Below are 16,158 nucleotides of genomic sequence, written 5' to 3' on the forward strand. Positions count from 1 at the left end.
AGCATGCGCTGCACTACGATTGTGGGAGGCTTTTACTAGGCAATAGACTGGACAAAGGAATAACTTAGTGAAGAGAAGAAAACTCCAGAGCTTCGGGGCGTATTAGCTGAAAGCACTGAAGGGGAAGAAAGAGGAGGCCAGAGCTACTCAAGCGGAGGCAAAGGGTTGGAATAGTAAGCTGATCAATCCAGACCCAGAGGGTTGTCACTGTCTTCATAATGTGCAGCTCCCTTCCAGGGAGTAAACTCAGCAGGAGCTGAAGGGAGCCAAAGCAGGAGAGCTATTTCTTGTCGACATTTAAATGGAGATAGTTTCAGCTCAATCTGAACTTGATATCTGACAGCAATTGGTCAAAACAGAATACTGAATCCAGTGTATAGGCTAAAGGGATACAATTAGGTGACAACCCCCTACACATGGAAGTGGAAAGTATTCCATAATGTTATTAATAAACAACCAAAATAAAGGCTTGCTCTTCTGTCAGGCTCGTTTCACAACTGACTGATATTAAATATTTTCAGGTTACAGACTTCCCACTGAGGTATTTCGGGGCTGGTGTGAAGAGAAGGTGCCAGAAGAGCTTAGAGGTAAGTGTATCTTTACGACAAAGTGCTTCGCAGACATCAAACTGATATTAAACATGAAAACATTTTGCTTTTAATAAAATCAATTTCTCCAAGCATGAAATTCATCAAATGTTTATAATCCTTGCATTTGATATAGCGCTGTTCACGTCGTCTCGACATCCTAAAGCACTTTACAGAATATGCTGTATAGTTAATTGACTGTATATTTGTGGGCGAAACGCAGCAATAACTTGTGCAGAGCAGCGTCCCACAAACAGTTGTGGATTCAAAATTACCAATTTATTATTGCTTTGTTTTGGAGAGATTATTATTTGCCGTGTGGAGTAAGCAAACTCCAAGGTTTCGCCCTGACCTGCCAGGAATTAAACCCAGGTCTCCCGCTTTCCAGGTGAGTGCTCCAACCACTGAGCTACAGCACTCCATGACTTGTTTTGCAAGACAGTTTGAAAATGAAGCGAAAAGCAGTGGTTGGGAACTTGGAGGGGATGGGTATGGGCAGCAGAAAAGAGGTGGTGAATGTGGTAGAGTTCAGGAGAGCAAAGAACATGAACGTATTTGAAAGTCAGGGCATGGAAATGGAAATCCACCAACAGGGGACCTGGAATAAGTTGATCCGGCGGAGGATGGGAAATAATTCAGACCATTGGGATACACTGTAAACTGTGAAATGAAGGCAACTGTATTTAATTGTTTTAATAACGTGAACTATTTCAGACATTAACAAAGTAAATATTGTATGTGTAAATAACAAAGGAGGAAGTAGAGGGGTCCAGAGGTGACTGTTGATGGGGTATATGGACGGGGGCGCCTTGTGTACAATATGAACACTGTGAAGGACTGGTTGGAGTGAATAATATGTTTCAGTCTTGTACATTCTCCTTTTTAAGCGAGAGAATCTGGGGTTCAATTCATGGTCCGGGTGAAACCTTACGCAAGTTTCCCTTCTCCACACGCCTCTTTTTACCCAGCAGTAAGTGAACTCACTTGTCAGCCGATTGAGGACTGCATTCCAGCGACAATAATCCCTTCAAAATCAAACATTAATTTGGTCAATCAATCAACGGCTGTTTGTAGGACAATGCTGTCACAATTCGCTGACGCCTTTTGCCCACAAAATATACAGTCACTATACGTTGTAGTAGATCCTGTGAAGCGCTTTGCGACGTCTTGAAGAAGTTGTAAGGAGACATATCAAATGTAAGGATTACTATTACTTTGTGTGTGTGAGTATATATGTGTGCATGTATATTTGCGTGTGTGTATGAGTGTGAATGCATTTATCAATAGAAATATATACACTTGTTTTGCTGTGTTATTTTATTAAATGTGCGGCAATACTAAGGGGATCCGATGTTCAATTTTAAGACGTTCAGAAACAGCACAAAGAAACCCTCCGTTCCCAGAATGAGAAGCTGTCAGTAAATACCCTGCGAGGACGGGAGAAGACCAAGACATTTCTGCTGTCTGACCGCTACACAGAATTAGTGGTGACTTCTTCTCCCCGTGAGCGGAGGCTGGTGGAGCATGAACTGGTGGCGAGCGGCTTGGAACATATCATATGGCAAGAGAGGAATGTCAGGAGGGAGCTGAAGAAAATACGATCGGATGAGCTGTTCCGATCTTCTTTCGGGACAACCATCCTGAGTGGAATAGCAGGGATTGGGAAAACCACCATGGTGCAGAACATTTTGTATCACTGGGCCACAGGGAAGATCTATCCCCAGATCCACTTTGTCTTTCATTTCAAATTCCGTGACCTGAACGTGATAAAAGGGGAAACCAGCCTGAAAACCATGGTCCTGGAATCATATCCTTATCTTCAGGATGTTCTGGACAAGATCTGGGAGAAGCCGGAACATTTGCTGTTTGTGTTTGATGGTTTGGACGAGTTCAAGGACAGGATTGAGTTCACAGACAGTGACAGAAACCCAGTACCTCGGGTCAGCTGCCCGGGGCCGGAAGGCCTCTGTCCCGTGGCTGACATTGTGCGCTCTCTGGTACATCAGGAAGTACTGAAAGGCTGTTCAGTGCTGATCACAAGCCGCCCAACTGCCTGGAGTCTTTAGATCACATCCACACCAACCTCTGGGCTGAAATCCTGGGATTCTTCGCTGAGGGAAGGGAAGATTACATCAGACGCTTCTTTCCAGATGAGAAGATTGCAGCTGAAGTGCTGAGATATGTGAAGGAAAATGACATCCTCTACACCATGTGCTTCAACCCTTCCTACTGCTGGATCCTCTGCTGCACATTGGAGCCAATCTTCAAACATCCAGAGCACAAACAGCCTCCCCCCAAAACCATCACACAGCTGTACTCCAGTTACATTTACAACATCCTGAAGAACCATCCCCGAGCTACTGAGAGCCCTCGAGAGGTGATGCTGAGAGCCGGGGAGATGGCCTATGAGGGGATCTGTAACAGGACCATTGTGTTCGATGATGACCATTTCTCTCACCATCAGCTTGAACCCTCAACCTTCATCTCAGGGTTTATGATGGAGATTCTGGAGAAGGATGATGGTGGGAGACGAGTTGTGTACACATTCCCTCACCTCACCGTCCAGGAGTTTGTGGCTGCTCTCGCTCAGTACCTGACTCCCGTCCGCAGGAACTTGAAGAATCTGCTTCACCAGGTTCACAAGGAGAACGACGGGCGCTTTGAGATCTTCCTGCGGTTCATTGTGGGTCTCTCCTGGCCACACACAGCCCGGCAGCTGGAGGAGATCCTGGGGCCGTTACCTAACGCGTCAGTCTGTGAAGCCATCTCCTGGCTGAAGGTGAATATTGAGGCGGCGATTAAACAGTCGGAGATAGAAGGAGGTAAAAGGAAGCTGCTGAACATGATGTACTATCTGTTTGAGTCTCAGAACAACACTCTGGCCCAGGTCACACTCGGAGTTGTGGGGACACTGGACTTTAGTAAGTTCACATTGAACCCTCTGGACTGTGCTGTGCTGTCTCATGTGTTACAGCTCTGTGACACCATAGAAACCCTCGATCTCCCCAACTGTAACATCGGAGCTGAAGGGATCCAGCGTCTGGTGCCCGCACTGCACAAGTGCCGACAGCTCAGGTTTGTCCTGATTGATGGTTTCAGTCAGAAACATGTAGAATATCAGCCAGTGAGTGAGGTGTATGCTCGGGGAATATACTGACATACAGACAGTCTGTCTCACTGTGGAAGAATTCCCAACACAATCTGGCTATAAATGATCCTCAACATTAAAGCACTGACTCGTGAGCACAGGCCGAGAACTTGCTAAGAATGTTGAGAGCCATCAGCTGTGACCTGAATCATCTCTGTGGCTCCTCCTGTGCCAGTCATTCACATGTGCAGTGTACCTGACCCTGGTCACACGGTGTTATTTTGTTTTGAATGCGTGTGTACATGTGTGTCTGTTTGCGGGTTGTATATGTGGGTGTGTGTGTTTGTGCGCACTCCTGCAACCCCTCCTGCTCAGACATGTATGATGTTGGGGCATCCTCCCTAATCCTGAGACGTTTACCTCACTCAGTTCAATGATTCCATTCATATTCCCAAACGGCTGTTGCTCCCGGATGGATTTTTTTGTGGAGAAATCATGTCCGGAGGTACTATTTTGTTGGTATCTTTGCAGCCAAAACGTCTGTGCAAAACCCTCCCCAGAATAAAGTCTACACATCTTTAGCCCTGAGTTACCCTGTGTCTGCTCACACACTGCAGTCTGAGCCCTGTAGCTCAGTGGTAAGAGCCCTCGCCTCGCTAGCGAGATGGCGTGGGGGTGATTCCTGACAGGGCAAAACCTTACGTATGTTTCCTTACTCCACTCGTGTCTGTGTGCCTCACAGTCAGTCACAACCCGGTTGTTAAACGATTTGCAAATCGGGTCAATAATCCCTTGAGATTAAGAGACAGAGGAGGCCTGAGAGAGATGGACGGAAAGATATAGAGATGGAAAGTGAGACTGAGAGAGAAGAGAGCCTGAGTGAGAGAAAGACAGAGTGATAGACAGATAGAGAGAAAGAGACTAAGAGACTAGGGTAGAAGAAATATAACGTGTGAGAGGGTTTTTTTGTGAGAGGGATTGAGCGACAGAAAGAGAGAGAGAGAATTAGAGAGAAAGATAGTGAAGAGAGACTGAGTTAGAGCAAGATAGAGTGAGAGACGAAGACAGAGTTAGGGTGAAACGTTGAGAGTGAGAGAGAGACTGAGTTAGGGAGAGAAAGAGGAAATGAAAGAGAATCAGAGAGAGACTGAGAGAAAGAAAGTAAGAGATAGATAGAGAGAGAGAGACTGAGAGAAAGAAAGACAAAGTGATAGAGAAATAGGGTGGATGAAATATAACATGTCGTGACTGTATTTTGTGGGAGAGACTAAGAGAGGGAAAGAGAGGCAGACATAGACACAGAGAGACTGAGACAAAAATATGTTATATCGAATAGTGACTATGTCTTGTGGGAGAGCCAGAACAAGTGACTGTGAGAGAGAGAGAGAGAGAGAGAGAGAGACTTATAGAGAAACTGACAGAGAGAGAGTGAAAGTCAAAGCGAAAGACAGAGACAGAGCGAGTGACTGAATGAGGGAAAGAATAGAACGCGAGACACAGAAAGAGAATGAGAGAAAGAAAAACGTAGAGAGAGACTGAGAGGTATTATAAAGTGTAGTGACACTGTTTTTGGATGACAGAGACTGTTACTGCGAGAGAAAGAGACAGAGAGAGAGAGCCACAGAGAGAGAGTCAGTGAGAGAGACTGACAAAGAGAGAGAGAGAGAGAGAAAGAGCGAGAAAGAGGGGCCGAAAGAAAGGAGGAGGGAGAAGAGAGTCACTGAGAGAGACGGAGAGACGAGGAGAGAGAGAGACACTGAAAGATAGAGAGAGAGAGAGAGGGAGAGAGAGACTAAGAGCGCGAGTGACTGAGAGAGAGACTGTGAGAGGGTGAGAGAGTCTGGGAAAGCGAGACTGAGAGAGACAAACTGAGTGAGTGAATGAGAGAAAGAGAGAGTGTGGCTGTGAGAGAGGGAGAGAAACAGAGAGAGAGAGAATGAGAGATAAAGTGACTCAGAGACACAGAGTGAGAGAGATTGTGAGAGAGAGAGATAGAAAGAGATACTGAGAGACCTCGAGAGAGAAGGATAGTCTGAACGACTGAGAGACAGGGATAGAGTGAGACACAGACTGAGACACACAGACAGACGCAGAGAGACAGACAGAGAGTGAGAAAGAGACTGGGAAAGAGTGAGAGACTGAGAGACAGAGATAGAGTGAGAGAGAATCTGAGAGATAAACAGAGAGAGACTGAGAAAGAGAGAGAGTCTAAGTGAGAGAGACTGAGAGAGAGAGAGATACTGAGGCAGACGCAGAGGGAGAGACGATGAAAGAGAGAGACCCAGAGAGACAGAGAAAGAGACTTAAGGGCGAGAATGAGAGAGAGAGAGACTGAAAGTGAGAGAGACTGTGAAGGAGAGACCGAGAGAGGGGAAGGGAGAGACATAGACTTATAGAGCGACTGAGAGAGATATTGAGGGAGAGAAAGAGAGAGAGACTGAAAGAGTGAGTGAGACAGAAACAGAGAGAAAATATTATAATGTGTAGTGACTGTATGTTTTGTAAGAGAGACAGAGGCAGTGACTGAAAGAGATTGACTGACAGACAGAGAGAGAGAGAGAGCGATATTGAGAGAGGGACAGAAAGAGACACTGATAGACACAGATATATATCTATATATATATATATAGAGAGAGAGAGAGAGAGAGAGCGAAAGAGACAAAGAGAAAATATATTAAAGGGTAGCGAATGTGTGTGTTGTGGGGGAAACAGATATAGAGTGACTGAGAAAGAGAGAGAGAGAGATTGGGAGAAACTGCGGGAGAAACAATGAAAGAGACTAAGAGAGACTGAGAGAGAAAGTGACTCCGAAACAGAGTGAGAGAGAGACTGAAGGACAGAGATAGAGACTGAGATAGTGAGAGAGAGAGAGGGACTGAACAAGAGAGGAAACGATGGTGTGTGTGAGAGAGAGAGAGACAGACTGAGAGAGATTGTGTGAGAGAATATGCTATAACGTGTAGTAACTGTGTTTTGTGGGAGAGGCAGAAAAAGAAATATATATATAGAGAGAGAGAGAGACTAAGACAAAGTGAAAGACATAGAACAAGACAGAGAGAGAGAGAGAGAGAAAGACGGTGAAAGAGAATATATTATCAAACGTAGTGATTGTTTTGAGGGAGAGACAGAGAGAGAATCAGAGAGAGAGACAGACTGTGATGTGTGTGTGTGCACATGTGTGTGTGTGACCCTGGTCCCAGCGCCTTGGGACTTGCTCCCCATGTGAAAGGCTCCTGTATATACATGTCAATGTGTATTGTGTTGTTACACTCTATTCCCTGTGTTTGTGTCTCTGTGTCCAGGCTGGGGGGCAATAATCTGGGAGATTGTGGAGTGAAGCGACTGTGTGAGGCTCTGAGGAACACGCAGTGTAAATTACAGAGACTGGAGTAAGTAACACACTGTGTCTCCAGAGTCTGAATGACCCCAATATCTCAATGTGTTTATTGTGACTGTCTGATCAGTGCGGCTGAATATTGTGACAGGAATCGGTGTGACAGTGTGAGGCCACAAACCATCAAACTCTCAACATGTATTAATGTGTCTGTGTCTCTGTGTGTGCGTGTGTGTGTGACTGTTGTTAGAAACATATGCAACTCTCTCCAACAACTTTACAATGATCCGGTTCCAGTTTACCAATTCGTTGAGTTCAGTCACTTTATTCAGGTCAAAACAGCAGGAAACATACAAATAAATGAAACAATAAAATAATACACCAGACATAAAACGGTACCGACAGGATTCCTGTCACAGCCCTGGTCGTGTCTCGCACTGCTCCGCTACCGTTCCCGAGAGATATCTAACACACCTTTGTTTAAAGACACCTTGATATCTCCAGACAAAGTAAAACAACTCCTTATATGGTTATATCCACAACATGTTTCAATTCTCCCTTTAACTACATTTATTTCACTCCTCATCAGTCCCTTCGTCCAGTGTGTAAGTGTGAACAGACTTTCTGTGTCCTTGTACGTCCTGACCTGATGTTGCCATTGTTTTGGGTTCTGCTTCAGTCACTGAGCTTTGCAGCCTTTGCACTTCTATTATATATTCTTAAACCATACTTCAACATTAACCCATGACAACACTGTGTGTATGTCTGTGTGTGTGTGTGTGTGTATATATCAGTACATGTGATTGTGCCTCTGTGTGTGTCTTGTGTGTGCCTGGTTGCACATCTGTGTGTGTGTGTGTGTTCTGTGTTTCTGTTTGTGTATTTGTGTGCGTCTGTTTGTTTGTGTATATGTTTGTCTTTGTGTTTGTGTGTGCATTTGTGAGTGTTTGTGTGTGTCAGAGCCATGGGACGCCCTCCCGACGTGAAAGGCGCTAAACAAATAATGTTGTTGTTGTGTGTGTTTGGTTGTTCCTGTGAGTGTGTGCGATTGTGTGCGTGTTTGTGTGTGTGTTCCCAACTTTTCCCTTCACAAACCGCAGATAATCCAAACTCTGCAGCTCCTGTACTCACACACACCAGGCTCCCCGACCCCATCACTCCCACCCTCGCCCGACCTCATTTCTCCCACCCTCGCTCGACCCCATCACTCCCACGCTCGCCCAAGTCTCTCCATCGTCCAGAAGATCGAGTTCAAGATCCTCATCCTCACCTTTAAGGCCATCCATGGCCTCGCCCCCTCCTCTCCTCTCTGACCTGCTGACTCCCTACCAACCTGCCCGCTCCCTCCGTCCAGTGGGCTCCGGGCTGCTCCATGTCTCCCGCACGACCCGCCCTCCCATCGGTGTCCGGGCTTTCAGCCTCTCTGCCCCACACTCTGGAACTCCTTCCCACGGTCCCTTCCCCTCAATTCCTCCCTTGGTTCCTTCAAGGCCGGTCTTAAGACCCGTCTCTTCTACCGTACCTTTGATCTCACTCCCACTTCTCTGCCTTCCCCCACCCCTCCCCCACCGATCCCACCACTCACCCCTTCCCCACCTCTCCCTCATGCTCGGGCCTCGACCCCCGACTGTTGAGCGCTCTGGGATGTCCTCAGGACTTGAAAGGCGCTCTGTAATTGTCATTTTGTTGATGTTGTGTATTTGTATTTGTGTGCGTGGAAGTGTGTCTGTGTGTTTTTGGGTGTGTCTGTGTGTTTGAGAGTTTGTATGTGTATTTATATATGTGTTTTTGCGTTTGTTTGCGTGAGTGCTCACGTGTGCGTTTGTGTTTGATTGTATGTTTTTCTTTGTGTGTGCATTTGTGTGTTTCATTGTGTGTATGTTTGTATGTGTATTGGTATGTGTGTGTTTTTATTTGACTTTGTGCTTCTGTTTGTGTTTGTGTGCTTTTGAGTGTGTCTTTACGTGTTTCCATGTGTTTGTGATTGTGTGTGTTATGTTTGTTTGAGTGAGCATGTGTGTGCGTGTTTGTGAGTTTGTTTTTGTGTGTATTTGTGTGTTTCTGAGTATATATTTGTGCGATTGTTTGTTTGTATGTTTATGCATGTTTATGTATGTGTGTGAATTTCTGCTTGCTTGTGTGCTCTCTGTGTGTGTGTTTGTGTGTGTGTGTTTGTGTGAGTGTTTGTGTGTTAGTTTCTGTGTGTGTGCGATTGTGTGCGTTTGTGTCTTGGTGTGTTTGTTTGTATGTGTATGTGTGGGTAAGTTTCTGTGTCTGTGATTGGTGTGGATGTGTGTTTGTGCGTGTAATTTTGTGTTTGTATTTGTGTGTGTGTTTGTGTGCATGTGTGTCTATGTGTCTGTGTTTGCGTTTCTGTGTGTATATGTGTTTCTGGGTGTGTGTGTGTCTGTTTGTTTGTCTGTATGTTACTGTCTCTGAGTGGGTGCATTTTTTCTGTGGGTCATGTGCTAGTGTTTGTGCGTGTATGTGTATTTGTGTGTGTGTTTGTGTGTGATTTTGTTCGTTTTTGTGTGTTTGTTTGTGTATCTGTGTATGTTTATTTATGTGTGCGTGTTTCTATGTGATTTTGTGTGTCTCTTTGTATTTATTTCTGTTTTTATGTGTGTTTGTATGTTTGAGTGTTGTGTTTGTTTGTGTGTACATGTGCGTGTTTGTGAGTTTGTTTTTGTGTATGCTTGTTTGTTTGTGTGTTTCTGTGTGTGTTTATTTGTCTGTCTATCTGAGTATGTTTGTTTGTGTTTATTTCTGTGTTTATGTGTGTTTACGTATGTGCATTTGCATGTGTTTGTGTGTGCGTGTCTGTGTGAGTATTTGTTTGTGTATGTTTCTCTGAGTGTGGGGGATTGTGTGCGTTTGTGTGTCTGTGTGCTTGTTTGTGTGTTTCTGTGTGTGTTTTCGTACGTATGTGTTTGCGTGGGTGCGTTTGTGAGTGTGTGTGTTTATTTATGTGCATGTGTGTGTTTGTGTGTTCCTATATGTATGTGTGTATTTCAATGTGTCTGCGTGTGTGTGTCTATGTGTGCTCGTTTGTGTGTGTGTTTGAGTGTGTGTGTCTGTATTTGTTTATCTGCATGTGGGTCATGTGTTTATATGTGTTTGTGAGTAAGAGTGTATCTGTGGCTGCATGTCTGTGTTGGTGTGTATTCTGGTGTGTGTGTGTGTGTGTGTGCGTGAATGCGCGTATCTGGGAGATTGTGGAGTGAAGCGACTGTGTGAGGCTCTGAGGAACCCGGAGTGTAAAATACAGAGTCTGTGGAAATTAACGCACTGTGTCTCCAGAGTCTGAATGACTCCAATATCTCAATGAGTTTATTGTGACTGTCTGATCAGTGTGGCTGAATATTGTGACAGGAATCGGTGTGACAGTGTGAGGCCACAAGTCATCGTTTACATCAAACTCTCAACATGTATTAATGTGTGTCTGTGCGGGTGTGTGTGCCTTTCTGTGTTTGTGTTCATGTGTCTGTGTGTGTGTCTCTTTGTGTCTGTGTGTGTGTGTGTGACTGTTAGAAAAATTTGCAACTCTCTCCAACTATTTTAAAATGATCCGATTCCAGTTTACCTGTTGGTTGAGTTCAGTCACTATATTCCGGTCAAAATAGCAGGAAATACACAAATAAATGAAACAATAAAATAATACACAAGACACAAAACGGTACTGAGCGGATTCCTGTCACAGCACTGGTCGTGTCTCGCACTGCTCCGTTACCGTTCCCGAGAGATATCTAACACACCTGTGTTTAAAGACAACTGAATAACTCCAGACAAAGCTGTCTTTCTTAAGAAAAACAACTCCTTATATGGTTATTTCCATAATACGTTTCAATTTCAATTCTCCCTTTAACCACAAGGACTTTCCGTGTCCTTGTAAGTCCTGACCTTATGTTGCCATTGTTTTTGGTATCTGCCTTCTGTCATTGAGCTTTGCCGCCTTTGCACTTCTATTTTAGATTCTTAAACCACAATTTAACATTAACCCATGACAACACTGTGTGTATATATATCTCTGTGTGTGTGTGTCAGTGCGTGTGTTTGTGTGTGTGTGTGTACGTATGTGTGTGTGTGTCAATGCATATGCTTTTTTGTGTGTGTGTGTTTGCGTGTCTGTGTGTATGTGTGCGTTTGCCTGTGTATGTGGGTCTGTGTGCTTTTGTGAGTACTTTCTTAAGTGTGTGTGTATCTCAGTGAGCGCTTGTGTGTGCGTTTGCCTTTATTTCTGTGTTTGTGTTTGTGCGTGCGTTTTTGAGTATATCTATATATTTTGTGTGTCTGGATGTGATTATGTGTGTCTCTGTCTGTGTGTGTGTGTGTGTTTCTGCGGGGTTTTTTGTGTCTCTGTGTGTATATGTGTTCGACAGTGTTTGCTTGTGTGTACGTTTGTTTGTGTGTGTGTTTGTGTGTTTGTTTGTGTGTTTCTGTATGTGTATTTGTGTGACTTTGTGCTTGTGAGTGTATGTGTGCGTGTGTCAGAGCCTTGGGACGTCCGACATGAAAGGCGATATACAACTGTAAACTTCTTGTTGTTGTTGTGTGCATTTGTGTATGTTCCAGTAAGTGTGTGCGTTTGTTTGTGTGTATGTACCCAACTCTTCCCTTCACAGCTGCAGATCATACAAAACTCTGCAGCTCGTGTAATCATCTACACCAGGCTCCCCGACCCCATTACACCCACCCTCGCCCGACCTCATCACTCCCACATTCGCCCGACCTCATCACTCCAACCCTCGCCCGACCTCATCACTCCCACCCTCGCCCGACCACATCATTCCCATCCTCGCCCGACCCCATCACTCCCACCCTCGCCCGACCCCATCACTCCCACCCTCGCCCGACCACATCAATCCCACACCCTCCCGACCTCACTGACTCCTCATCCCCCAGAGGATCGAGTTCAAGATCGTCGTCCTCACCTTTAAGGCCATCAATGGCCTCGCCCCCTCCTCCCCTCTCTGACCTGCTGACTCCCTACCAACCTGCCCGCTCCCTCCGTCCGGTGGGCTCCGGGCTGCTCCATGTCTCCATCGTTGTCCGGGCTTTCAGCCTCTCTGCCCCACACTCTGGAACTGCATCCCACGGTCCCTTCTCCTCACTTCCTCTCTTGTCTCCTTCAAGGTCGGTCTCAAGACCCTTCTCTTCGATCGAGCCTTTGGTCTCCCTCCCACCTCTCTGCCTTCCCTCACTCCTACCCCAATCCTCCCCCACCCCTCGCCACCCCTCCCCCACCCCTCGCCACCCCTCCCCCACCCCTCGCCACCCCTCCCCCACCACTCGCCACCCCTCCCCACCCCTCCCCCACCCCTGCCCACCCCTCCCCACACCTCCCCACAACCCTCCCCACCCCTCCCCACCCCTCCACCATGCTGTGGCCCCGACACCTGACTATTCAGCGCTTTGGGACGTCCTGCCGACGTGAACGGCTCTCTGGAAATGCAATTTTATTGATGTTATTGTGTGTTTGCGTGTGTGTGTTTGTGTGTGTGTTTGTGTGTGTGCGTGTCTGCGGGTATATGCGTGGTTGTATCTGTGTGCTTGCACGTTTGTGTGTTTGGTTGTGTGTATGTGTATTTATGTTTGTGTGTTTTTCTGTGCGTGTTTGTGTGTGGGTGTTTGTGTGTGATTGTGTGTGTATATTTGCATATGTTTCTTTGTGTGAATCTATGTATGTGTATTTATGTCTGTGCTTGTATTTGGTTTTGTGTTTCTTTGTTTGTGTGTTTTTGAGTGTGTGTCTGTTTGTCTTTACATATGTTTCTGTGTATGTGTGTGATTGTGTGTTGTGTTTTTGTGTGTGCGTATTTGTGAGTTTTTGTTTGTGTGTCTTTGTGTGTTTCTGTGTGTATTTGTGCGTGTGTTTTCGCATATATGGTTATGAATGTTTGTGTATGCCTGTGTATGTGTACGTGTTTGTGTAATTGTGTACTTTTTCTGCGTGTGTGTGTTTACGTGTATGTTTGCGTGTGTTTGTGTGTGTCCGTTTGTTTGTGATCCTGTGAGTGTGTGTGTTTGTTTCTGTGTGTTTCTCTGTGTATGTGTGTCTGTGCGTCTGTATCTGTGTGTGTATTTGACTGTGCGACATGTGTTTGTTTGTGTGTGTATGTGTATGCTTGCATGAGTGTGTTTGCGTGTGTTTCTGTGTGTGTGTGTTTACTTGTTTGTGGTTCATGTGTTTGTGTGTGTGACTGATTGTATTTTTCTGTGGGTCATGTGTTTGTTTATGTGTGTATATGCATGTATGTGTGTGTGTTTTTTGTGCCATTTTGTTTATGTTTGTATGTGTGCTTGTGTGAGTGATTGTGCTTATGTTTGCGTGTGTGTGTGTGTTTGAGTGTGTGTGTTGGCGTGTGTTCGATTTTGTTTGTATGAGTTTGTGAGTGCTTTTGTGTGTGTTTGTGTATTTCTGTGTATGCGTGTGAGTTTGTGTGTGTGTATATTTGTGTGTGTTTGTGTGTATCTATGTATGTCTATTTATACCTGTGTGCTTGTTTGTATGCGCTGTGCTTCTGTTTGTGATTGTGTGTTTTTGAGTGTGTCTTTTTGTGTGCGTTTGTATGTTTGCGGTTGTTTGTGTGTGCGTGTTTGTCAGTCTGTTTTCGTGTACGTTTGTTTGTGTGGTTCTGTGTGTGTATTTGTGAGTGTTTGTGTGAATGTTTATGTATGTTTGTGTGTATGCGTGTTTGTGCGTGCGTGTGTTTTTTTCTCTGTGTGTGTTTGCTTGTGTTTGTGTGCATATGTGTGTGCGTTTGTGTGAATGATTGATTGTTTGTGTGTGTGTTTTTGTTTGCTTGTTTGAGTTTCTGTGTGTGTGTTTGCGTATGTGTTTGCGTGGGTGAGTTTTTGGGTGTGATTGTGTATGTTTCTGTGTGAGCGCGTTTGTGTGAGAGTGTTTGTGTGTTTGTTTGTCTGCGTGAGTGTGTGTATTTATGTGTGTCTGTGTGTGTGTCTGTTTGTGCGTCTCTGTTTATGTGACTCTTTGTGTGTTTGTATGTATTTTTCTGTGGGTGATGTGTTTGTGTGTATTTGTGTGTGTGAGAGTAAGTGTGTATCTGCGGCGATGTTTTTGTCTGTGTTTGCGTGTGTTTGTGTGTATGTGTGTTTGTGTGTATGAACTCCTACAACCTGTCCGGCATCAAACAAACTGTGAGTGACAGTGGGTTATACCCACTGTGTTTACTCTGATCCCTGTCATGTCTCTGTGTCTCTGATCTCCAGGTTGGACAGTAACAGACTGACCGATGGCTGCACTGATGATCTGGTCTCCGCTCTCAGTACAAACCGCTCACTGAGGTTCCTGGACCTGGAGTATAACTCCTTCACAGACGGCTCTGTCTCCGCTCTCCGCCGCCTCATACAGACCTGCACCAGTCTGGAGGGATCGGTGAGTGTTTGTGTCAGTGTTTAATGTGATAAACACACAGAGAAAGGGCTGTGTATCAGAATGGGAACAGTTTGAAGGGATTTATTTATTCATTAAACTGCGACACGAACAGTTTACAGTTTGTACCATTATCCCATGGGTTTTTTCCTGTTTAATGTGTTTCAGGCTGTGGGCGAATAAGTTCAGTTCAGATGGACGGAATCAGCTGAAGTCACTGCAGGTAATCAGAGCTGAGCTGTCAGTGACAGTGTGACACTGACTGAGGCAGTGACTGTCCACACAGTCTGTGTAACAAGGAATATATTCTGGACACTGTAGTGACTGATTATTAAAGATGTAATCCTGATTCCTCTCCCATCTCTGCTCTGGGGACCGTTATTGACACACACCGCCTACGGGCGTGCGGGCGGCTGGAGAGCCCCGACCCTCAGTCACTGCTAAACTGCTGTAAGCGACCACGACTGATGCACTTTCTCTCACAGTCTCTCTCTCTCTCTCTCTCTCTCTGTGTGTGTGTGTCACTCCCTCTCATTTTATATATTTCCGTCTTTCTATTTCAGGCTCTCTCTTTCGTTGTCTCTCTTAGTCTCCGTCTCTCTCTCTGTCTCTCTCTCTGTGCCTCAGCCCTCAGTGTTTGTGTTTGAGATCCTGAGAGAGTGATCAGTCCGAGTGTTCGTGTGTGTGTGAGAGAGAGAGAGTTTGCAGACCGTGTGTGAGAGTGAGAAGGAGAGGGAACAGTCAGTGGGTTTGCGGGAGAGGGAGTGAGCTGTCAAAATGTGTGCGTGTGTCAGAGAGAACAGTTCTTGTGCGTGAGAGAGAATGAGAGCAGTCTGTGTGTGAGTAAGAGAGACCAGTCAGTGACTGTGTGTGTGTGTGTGAGAGCAGTCATTGTGTGTGTGTGTGTATGAGAGAGAGCAGTCAGTGTGTGTGTGTATGTGTGTGGGAGAGCAGTCAGTGTGTGTGTGTGTGTGTGTGTAAGAGAGAGAGCAGTCAGTGTGTGTGTGTGTGGGAGAGCAGTCAGTGTGCGTGTGTGGGGGGGGAGAGCAGTCAGTGTGTGTGTGTGTGAGAGCAGTCAGTGTGTGTGAGAGCAGTCAGTGTGTGTGTGTGTGTGAGCATTCAGTGTGTGTGTGTAGGAGAGCAGTCAGTGTGTGTGAGAGAAGTCAGTGCGTGTGTGTGTGTGAGAGAGCAGTCAGTGTGTGTGTGTGTGCGAGAGCAGTCAGTGTGTGTGTGAGAGAAAGCATTCTGTATGTGAGAGCAGTCAGTACCTGTGTGTGTGAACGTGTGAGTGTGAGCAGTCAGTGTGTGTTTGTGTGTGTGAGAGAGAGAGAGCAGTCAGTGTATGTGTGTGTGAGAGCAACAACAACAACAACAACAATATTCCATTTATAGAGCGCCTTTCACGTCAGGAGGACGTCCCAAGGCGCTGCACAGTTGGGTCATGACCCGAGCAGGGGGGAAATGGTCAGGGTGAGGGGAGGGAAGGGAGGGAGCGAGGAGGAGGAAGAGAGTCGAGAGGGGAGCTGAAGGCACGGTCAAAGAGAAAGGTTTTGAGACCGGCCTTGAAGGAGGAAAGGGAGGAAGCGGCGAAGGCACTGGGGATGGAGTTGCAGAGCCTGGGGGCTGAGAGGCTGAAGGCCACCGATGGTAGCGCGTTTGGGGCGGGTGATGTGGAGCAGACCGGAGCCAGAGGAACGGAGGGTACGGGCTGGTAAGTAGGGGAAGAGTAGGTCGGAGAGTTAGGAGGGAGCGAGGC

The 16,158-nt window shown here is 46.0% G+C and overlaps 1 protein-coding gene across 1 annotated transcript in view; it reads left to right on the top strand.

The window, feature by feature from the left end:
• Positions 1-14,879, top strand: part of LOC103174192 (NACHT, LRR and PYD domains-containing protein 3-like) — a 17,782-nt gene extending 2,903 nt beyond the window's left edge. Inside the window, 7 exon segments of the mRNA XM_042346059.1 lie at positions 107-173; positions 522-587; positions 1,953-2,641; positions 2,644-3,662; positions 6,978-7,064; positions 14,240-14,405; positions 14,570-14,879. Coding sequence (XP_042201993.1) covers positions 107-173; positions 522-587; positions 1,953-2,641; positions 2,644-3,662; positions 6,978-7,064; positions 14,240-14,405; positions 14,570-14,614 — 2,139 coding nt within the window. The 3' untranslated portion in view covers positions 14,615-14,879.
• Positions 14,880-16,158: the final 1,279 nt, after the last annotated feature.

The sequence above is a fragment of the Callorhinchus milii genome, unplaced genomic scaffold, assembly GCF_018977255.1.
Source record: "Callorhinchus milii isolate IMCB2004 unplaced genomic scaffold, IMCB_Cmil_1.0 Scaffold278, whole genome shotgun sequence".
Lineage (NCBI taxonomy): Eukaryota > Metazoa > Chordata > Chondrichthyes > Chimaeriformes > Callorhinchidae > Callorhinchus > Callorhinchus milii.